This window comes from Contarinia nasturtii, unplaced genomic scaffold (assembly GCF_009176525.2).
Source record: "Contarinia nasturtii isolate CC-2019 unplaced genomic scaffold, AAFC_CNas_1.1 Cnas_scaffold_1699, whole genome shotgun sequence".
NCBI classification, from domain to species: Eukaryota; Metazoa; Arthropoda; class Insecta; order Diptera; family Cecidomyiidae; genus Contarinia; species Contarinia nasturtii.
In genome coordinates this window covers 1,933,131-1,942,934 of record NW_022199032.1, presented here as the reverse complement: position 1 = coordinate 1,942,934, position 9,804 = coordinate 1,933,131, and the positions used below count along the sequence as shown (strand labels likewise).

The following is a 9,804-nucleotide window of genomic DNA, read 5'->3' as shown; positions in this document are numbered from 1 at the left end:
CTACTGAATAGCAGCAGCTATATCCATAGGCGAAACGTAATGACTGGAGAGTTTGAAAAAATATTGAAAATTGTCGATTTGGCAGAGGGGCATGTGATTTGAAATCATTAGTTCGAAAGGAGGTATTTATATGAAGGTCAAGCCAATTTCACGTACTAAAAGTCAAGACTGAAAGTTATGCAAACGAGTGGAGACACTGAGAAGCCAGTAAGAGTGCTCCCTAAGAACTCAAAACATTCGAGAGTTTGGAAAAATATTGAAAATTGTCGATTTGGCAGAGGGGCATGTGATTTGAAATCATTAGTTCGAAAGGAGGTATTTATATGAAGGTTAAGCCAATTCTAGGTACTAAAAGTCAAGATTGAAAGTTGTGCAAACGAGCGGAGACACTGAGAAGCCAGTGAGAGTGCTCTCTAAGAACTCAAAACCTTCGAGAGTTTGAAAAAATATTGGAAATTGTCGATTTGGCAGAGGGGCATGTGATTTGAAATCATAAGTTCGAAAGAAGGTATTTATATGACGGCTAAGCCAATTCTAGGTACTAAAAGTCAAGATTGAAAGTTATGCAAACGAGCGGAGACACTGAGAAGCCAGTGAGAGTGCTCTCTAAGAACTCAAAACATTCGAGAGTTTGACAAAATATTGAAAATTGTCGAACAAAAACAAAACAAAAATCATTCCTTGATGGGACTGGATTAATGAATAAACCATCCAACATCCAATTAACTTAATGAATAACAATAAAAATTGTCAACAAAATTGATTAAAACTTAAATAAAAATAAACACACAAAATAAACTAAATGTTTTTTCTTTTGGATATAACACAAAATAAATCTGATGTTTCATCCATCATCCAATATATATAGAAATGGTCGAATACTTCACATGAAATTGGAATCTTTCTCATAGGAATCACTTCAGTCATGACACTTAACTCTATCAACCAAAGTCGTCCAAAATCTAAAGTTAGATTTTATATAAAGTTTCGGGGGAAGGTTATCGTGTTTACAAATATTTGCGTACAGCGTACAACATCCATGGATACAGTATCCATTGATATATTTTTAGCTAACGTTATTTATCTTGATTCTAAAAATGTTCAAAAACTTAATACAAAAAATATAATGTTCAACGAATCATAAAAACATCATCAAAAATCATTCCTTGATGTGATTGGACGCTGGAATAATGAATAAACCACCCAACATCCAATTAACTTAATTAATAAAACTTCAGAATAAGAAATGTCAACAATTCGAACTGAAATAAAAATGCAGACAAAAAATAGAATATATGTTTTTAACTGACAATTGAAACTCGTTGAATCCAAAATGAATCAGATGTTTCACCCATCATCCAGTATTTCTATATACTAATCGAATACTTCACATGAAATGTCAAATGAGATGTAGAGTTTATCCATTCATTCGTATTTTTGAATACGAATAACTAATCCATGTACTAACATATAACTCATCCATGGATAAACTATCATCTATTCTATCCATGGATGCACTATAACTCTCCTCTATCCAAGTGGATTTCTCTTTCTCTTTCTTTTCTTCATGAATAAATTTATGATGGATAGTGGATGTAGCTTATCCATTAAAAAAACATCCATGGATATTACTTATCCAGTCCTTTTAAAAACAAAATCTATCCATGGATGAATGGATGTTGGATAATGGATAATTTGGGGGACCATTGAGAGAGAGCCTGTGATAGTTCGCTATCAGCTTGTTTTAGCTCTTGAAATAAATTTGCTTCTGTTTCTTATCAGGTAACACCGGCTTTTCTAACAAATGATAATAACATGAATGGTCAATGAATGATTTCTGTGGTTGTATTCAATATCCAAAGTGTATTGTCATTTATAAGGTAAAATACAATGGTGTGGGACAAAAAGCGAATTTTTACAAACATATTATTTTCTACATTTCTTTGGTGTCAATTTCCCTCTAGTCAAAGACACAGTGTTCTTAGTTAAGTGCAACATGCTTGTATTGAGAAGTGATGTCCAACGGTGTATTTACGATTTCTAGTATTCACAGATGTAACGGAATTCATTATCTAAGCAACCAGCATCGTCGAATTTTAATCCGTTGGCTCCATCCACAATAACGCAAGCTTGATTTCCATTATGGTTGTCTGGCTGACCATATGCCCAATTCGCGTAGCTGAAATATCTACCAGATTCCATCCAATAAAATGTCTTACTGGAATCGGAATATCCGGCATATGCTTGACCAAGTCTCGTACCAGAAGTCCAAAATTTTTCACCACCTGAAATTGGATCGCAAAATATTAACAAGTCTGTTTTATTTAAATGGAATGATTAATTAAATTGTAAGCAATTCGAAAAAATGTTTTGAGTAAATTATTGAAAGTATTGAAATTGCTGCTAATCTTTGAATAGCACAAGAAAACAAACATACTATTTCCAATCTTATACCAAAGGTTATCAAAATCCGATTGGGTTTCAATGCTCGCCAATTTGTAACCTTTGAAGTGGCAAGCACCCATTGCTATGAACCAATTTTCCTAGAAGTGAACAAATATGTAGACTAATTTTAAAAAATCTTCAATTGCTTATTATTGAATATTACCTTTTGAGATGAAATATAATAGGATTTGGCTGCAGACAATTCTATAAAATTGAAAAAGAAAAAAAAAATATTCTGGAAACCAATTGGATATGATCTTGAAGAATGAAAATTTTATACCAATGCCAATGAAGGCGATAATCATGAACAAGCACAGTTTCATGTTTATTTTCAAGTATTATTGCGGTTAGTTGAATTGATAATCGAAGTCGGAACGCCTGAAAATAGTACATAAATTTTTTGATGAATTACAAAACGAATGATTTGAATCGACTTTTTTTTAATTTACACAAAACATCATCTTTACAATTTAATACAAAAGGAGTTTTTCTTTAATTTGATATACAAGAATATTTTCTTTAAGCCCGTAAGTTTACCTCAAAAGATAGCAACTATCTATGCCTGACTACAAATGCACAATCTCTTTTATATATTAACGATATCTTTTTATCACATATCTTTTTATTATTTTGAATAAGTCAAAATCATGCGTATAGATCATGCGCATGGATTACTCCCAATAAAACAGTCACATAAAAGATTTAAGGAAGAGATTTGGATTTTTAATAACTTAAATTGTTTTTCATTTACTTCTTTTGCTTCTTACGTCATGCAAACTTAAATATTCGTACAGCTGAATTCGCAAATATGTAGATAACGGTTCTATATTGTTATATCTGAATGTGTAAACAAATAAATAATTCCGGTACTTTTTTCAACAGATTAGATTTATGATTTTGACGAACAAAACATGACAAATATTTTTATATGTATGCAAAACGTGTACATTTCTGTACAAAAGTTTTTTTTTTTGAAATTTATCTCAAACTTGCGATTACCTCTAAACAATTGTTCCCAAAATGTACTTAAAAGTCCATCATTTATTTTTAAAGTGTACCATACTTATTTGGAAGGTTTTCTTATAATTCGAATTTAGAACACCTGGCGAAATTTCAGCTCAATCTGACAATTTTCATTTCTTTGCCCCTGCATATGAAACTTGTGGACCAGCCTAGTCTCTTCATAGTGTACACATTTGTTCGGGGAGTGTACAAGAAAAAATTTCCTGAACAAAATTTTTCAAATAAACTCAAAATTCCGCTGGAGATCATTCCAAACAAGTGTACATTATGTATACACTAGAAAAACATCAACAGAAGTACGATAATGATAATCGAAACGTCATCGACTCCATCTTTCACTGAAGGAAAAAGCATTTATAAAAGCATCCAAATTACAGGATAGCTTAAATTTACATCATTATTTCATGATTTTGTCTTTGAATGTTCACAAAAATAATGTATGAACTACGAAATATTGGGGTCTCAATTTGTGTTATTACTGTTTTAACAAACCTATTTTTTTAGCTGAAAAAAATGATCAAAACAAATGCCACAGAAAAGCATTCCTGTGGGATGTTTTCTAAAAAAATACTTCTAAAGAACCATCAAAGGAATAAAGGAAAAGAGATACCACTGGAATTTTTTGTTGAATTGCATCGCTGACAAATAACTCACAAAAAATATCGAATAAACTATGACTGTTATGTGTCTTTTGTGTGCAATGTGTGCATAAAAAAGAAAAATAAATAAAAATAAACAAAATAATTCCACAGCAAAATCATTCACTTCAGTTGGACTTTTGCAACTCAAATGTTTTGTTTGGAACGTGTAACAAACTACAACAAATCGTCGTAATCTCTAAAAAAGGACTGCATTCGAGCAAATGTTCGCACACACAAAGTACAAACAACCAAATACATAACATCCATGCAGAATATGTGATACCGCGTCAAGTAATAATAATTGTAGCGAATGCATTTGTGAAGTGCACGCATTTGCAAATGCATGAGAGATATTTTTGCAATTCAACGATAGAATAGACATAGAATTTGAGTGCAGTATAAGTTCATTAAGTCTCGATGAGCAGCGAATGCAACTACAAAGGAATGGATGAGCAGCATTATTTTGATCACGTTTGTAATGCGTGCAATGCTTCTTTTTTCTTCCTCTTGCGGCAAGTGTTTCGTCGTTTGTATGTTCGGCTAGGTTGTTTGTTTCTGTTGAACAATAATATTTTCGAGAATTTGCGGTATTTTTCCACATGTAACTAAGTAAACCGTTAATTTAACCGCAAATACGTTATTTGGTGGTTATGTAAATGGTTAACACCATTTTAACCATTTAACAATTCACAATTCAACATCAGTAGTTGCTAACATGAATGCACAATACAAACAAACAAGCAAACAAACAAACAAACTTGTTTTTACCCTTTCTCCTTTCATATATGTATGCATACCCAAAATTATAGCAACAAACATTTTTGCAATGCTCAAGTACTTCTGTCCGTTTGAAGATTACCGATACATGCATTTTTCTATGAATTTGCATTTATGTGATAGTTTTGCGTATGGCTTTTCTCTCTGTTTTACCACCGTCTGTACGGCGTGCATAATGTTTTAAAGTTGCGTATTTGAAATTGATGCACAGGCGTTGGACAATGCATTTTATATCGTTGATGCTTTCGTTGAAATTACGCTTCTCTTAATACAATATAAATTCTATTTTAGGGAGACTATAATATGGTTTGTGTGTTGAAAATATTTCGCTTGTTGTAATTTGTTTAGATGTGGTCACGGACACCAAAATATCTGAATATGATTATAAAAATTGAATTGAAATAGAGAAAAATCTCCTTATGCAGGCGACTGACATTGCTCCTACTTTTCTATTGCGAAGAACTCCATAGAAATTCCGACGACCTTTGGCACTACATCTTACAGACTTGGGTGGAAACACAATTAGTTGAAAAAATGAAACAATCTATGGTTCCAGTAGCAAAAATTGACAATGTTCGATTTTCTTTTAACGTTGAAATGGGGTCATTAGATTGAGCTAGGCTATTACTTCGGTTTAATAAAAAAAATTGTTGCTAAATATCTCCTCCTAATAAATTGTCCTATTTGTCGATAGGTTGCTATTTAGCACAAAAAAGGTTATATTTTTATGCGTTACAAAATAGCACGAACTAATATCTTAACCCAATGTATTCACTGTTTTTAACTATCATTGTCCATGATATAATTTTCAAGCACGCGGTCGAATAATAGAAAAATGCAAAAACGAATACAACAACTGAATTTTTATTTCTTTTCTCTCGCTCACTCTCCTTATTATTTTCATTTTCTAGAATGCAGAAAGCATTCTATCTTCAAAATAAAAGTTTTCGAAAAAAAAAATTGTGTATGAAAAATACAAAAAAAGCAATCGTTAACGATATGCAAAAAGTTGTGAGATACACACAAAACAGATTCAACGAACAAATTATGGATAAAAAAAAGAAGAACTCAGCGAGAAAGAAAATAAGAACGAAAGTGAACGAGATAACGACAAAACGCTTTCTTAACGGCACCCACAACGAAACCCAATAAACTTTATACGCATTACGCAAAATATGAACATATCGTGTGCACTTAACGATAAAAATGGGCTACCAACTAATCAGTATTCCAAAACAAATTTTTACAACAAACGTAAAACTTTTCCCCTATGACAAACAACAAAATAACAGCCACACTAGCCATTGTTGTATACGCAAAACGCCGAAAAAATTATATGAAATAATATACAGCAAGACGCCAAATCGTATTCACACGGTTTTGGTGTACGTCTTAATTTTTTTTTCGTTCAAATGATATAAAAATGAAAAATGTTCAACAATTCGGGGTGGACAGAAAAGAAAAATCATAGCTAATTCGAGTTTTAACTGTTCATTTGTTGCTTCGTGCAGTCTGTGTCTGGTTCAATAAACCAGACGAAGCGCGATGAAAGAAAAACTTCAAAAAATGAAATCAATTACATACATTTTTTTTCATGCAAATCTTATTGAAAGTTTGCACTCACACCGTTGTCTTACGATTTCAATTGGTCGCATTCTTGAAGAATTGTCAAGAATAATTCTGCAACGCATCTTTTCACCAGATCTGGAGATTTTGCTGGTTTCACATTTTATTATTATTGATGATTTGCCATTTAGTTGTGTTGTGTTTGTGTCAGATTAATTTTACGTAAGCATTGTAATATTGCACGTTGTAAATAATTAGAGAAAACGTGAGAAATCATCAAAGCAATGACATTCATTTATATTCAATTCAACGCTTGAAATGAAAATATAAACTCACGTTACGCAATGATTGAAACTATTGAGCTTTGTGCGAAAACAGAAAAGAATGTCGAAGATGCGATTCAACCTGATGTGTGTATGCGTGTGTGCCTGGATTGTTTCGTTCGTGGGTTGTAACAATGACAACAACAAGTGCAATATCTATTGTAATAATCCAGGGGCTTTTATGTTAAAATGAATACTACGATTTCAGTAAATATTGAAACATAATGCTGAATATTCAATGAATATTGTATGTATATAAAGAATATACACAAATAAATGTGTATAATTGCATAAATTTGATGAATATTTCGTGAATATTTCGTGAATATTTCCTGTACATATGAAATATACATATTTTGTCATTCTCTTTAGTGCGGACTTTCTTCGTTCCTGTGTCGCTTACTGTGAATATTCACAACATACAGTAGAAAATACGAAATATTCACTAGAGATTTATGCCGTATATATGATGAATAAGACGTGTATATTGTGAATATTATGTGAATATTTCGTATATTCATATACATAAAAGCCCCTAGGTAATAATGTCATATTTAAAGTTCAAACTGAAAAAGTATTGTACATTTTGCGCGTTGCTACACTACTCTGGGGTCTATTCCGGTTTGAGAAATCAGTGTGTTTTTTTTCCTCGTTCGCACTTTCAAAGCGTACATCTCTCCCCCGCTGTGTTTAAATTCTGCGCTCTTTTTTTGTTCTTGTAAAGTGTTCACTTGAGCAAATTATTTCTTTTATCTGAATAATACGCAATTTTGCACTGGCAATTCAAAATTGTATTAAATAAATGAGTAAATAAATAAAACTTAGGAAAAGGAAGAAACTGCTGAACAAAAATATAATAAAAAGAACAGAAAAAATGAAAGGAAAGGAAAAAATGATAAAGAAAATGAGCGAACATGTACATCTCCAGTGGGTATTGCACAATTCATGCTTGCAAGATTACCGACATTATGAATGACTATTGACCGTGCGATTTCTTCTTGTTTTCCATCTCTTTCTCTTTCTCCGCCTGCAAATACTTCTAAATATATTGCATCTATTAGATGCAAAACTTCAATAAAAATTAAAAAAAAAACACAGATAAAAACAATAACTCTAACGAGATATTTCACCTTCACAACAGTGCAGTGACTTCGTTTTATTCTCTTTGTTCGCAACAAGTGCATGTGAAATTTAATTTCCGTTTTCTTTATGCAGCAACAACATAAATATTCAAATAACTTTAAATTTATGGGATAATTGTCGTCAGCAGAGAGAACCAGTGTATGCACACTACAAGTCAAATGCATTGTCTTTGCTTTCTCGCCCCATTTTTGCACCCCGCTCTCTCTCTCTCTCTCTCTCTCTCTCTCTCTCTCTTTGTCTCTTTCTCTGCCTTTCTCGATTTCTCTGAGCTGTTGAATAAATTGCACATGCCAAAACGGCCACCGACAACACACCAGCATAAACAATATAAATATTGTGCACAGCAGTGAAAATTCGAGTTTACAAAGGCCATAAGATTATTAGAAAAGGGCAAAGACATTTTCCGATGAAATTATATTGTTGCAGAATTTTTGATCATCAGAATTATCGCATGTACCGTGCTGCTTGATTTGAAACAATGGCTGCAAACTAATTGCATACATGCACACATTTTTTTACGAGTCACATTTTTCCCACAAATTCGAAAACGGAGAGACATCTTGGACAAAAGTTTATATGATTGAAATGAGACAAGATTCAATCTGGCAAACACGAGCAAACTAAAAAATATTAGGAACGCAATTATCCCTTTTAAGAGGCTTTCGAGCATATCACGCAGGGAAGATGCAAACGATATTTCTGTTCAAACTTCCATTAAAATAAATGCTCTTCGATTATACTATTAAACATTTCGTCCAAATTTGAAGACATGCTTCGGAATGAATATCGCTTGAAAATTGAAACTCGGACATTTTAATCGTATTTCGTAAGTGGTATTAATAAAATGCAAAAAAAGCGGGTTCATAGCGCTTAATCATATGCTTGAATAGACTTAATAACAACAAATCGGTCATGAATGATGAAGAAATGAACGTCTTCTGATGATATCCGGAAAATTTCGAATAGACTTGACTTTTTCCATTTTAGTGCAAATGTAAGCAATAATATGAATGGCAGGATGTTGCCATCAAATTTAAGCAGCTAATACAAATAACGTGGATTTTATTGGTGACGCCATCATACCGTACAATGCAGGCTATATAGTGGACGGTATTATGCAAATTTCTTTATTATGGTACGAATGAAATTCTAATCGGAATTTTGACAAGTGTTTCAACAAACGGTTTAAAGTGAGAGTGAACGAGAAGCGTGCACACCAACCGAAAAAACCTATTTGCATTTCAATTTCATTTTCATTCGGTTTGAATTGTGTTCGGTAAAAGAAGATTTATTGGTTTGATAAATTTCCCAAAAATGAATTTGCAATTCAAAGTAAGCAATTTGTTGGGTTTCGAGAAATCACAATATCAACCGGCACACACACACAGAGGCAATTTGACAGTTGCATATTTGGCTGCGATGTGATTGGTACGATGTCATCATCATCATCGTTCAACATTTTATTTAACATTCATGTGAAATCTTTCGCAATGTTTTTTCTATTGATTGAGAGAGAGAGAGAGAGAGAGAGAGAGAGAGAGAGAGAGAAATGCAGATTGTTCTATCTTTATTTTGGGGGCAACATATTGCCACAATTGCACAAGTCATACAAACAATACATATCACACACTCATTTACGCGTCATACCAATTTATGGATGATTATTATCATTGATATTTAAAACATTATTTTCTCTCTTTTCATCTCTCACTTTCTCACTTGCTCTGGCACGCGTATCGTTTTTCCCTTTAATTGGAATATTAATTACTTTGATTTAATATTTTCATATTGAAGCTTTCATTTAGGGGGGTATACGGTTATATTTTGATAGGCGCGTGTGCACAACAATACCGATAAATGTATGCAATGGTTGGCACAGATTGCTA

General features: G+C 32.6%; 1 protein-coding gene across 2 annotated transcripts; it reads right to left on the bottom strand.

The window, feature by feature from the left end:
* Window positions 1-1,827: 1,827 nt before the first annotated feature.
* Window positions 1,828-3,015, bottom strand: LOC116346950 (C-type lectin 37Da-like). 2 transcript variants are annotated; one of them, XM_031777274.1, is made up of 5 exons: window positions 2,983-3,015; window positions 2,726-2,823; window positions 2,609-2,649; window positions 2,438-2,543; window positions 1,828-2,285 (listed from the first exon to the last, which is right to left on the bottom strand). In XM_031777274.1, the coding sequence occupies exons 2-5, from the start codon at window positions 2,766-2,768 to the stop codon at window positions 2,041-2,043; spliced, it is 435 nt and encodes a 144-aa protein (XP_031633134.1). In that variant the 5' UTR covers window positions 2,769-2,823; window positions 2,983-3,015; the 3' UTR covers window positions 1,828-2,040. The 2 variants fall into 2 exon arrangements, with proteins under 2 accessions (XP_031633134.1, XP_031633135.1); XM_031777275.1 differs by lacking the exon at window positions 2,983-3,015 and adding an exon at window positions 2,913-2,936.
* Between the last annotated feature and the right edge of the window lie 6,789 nt (window positions 3,016-9,804).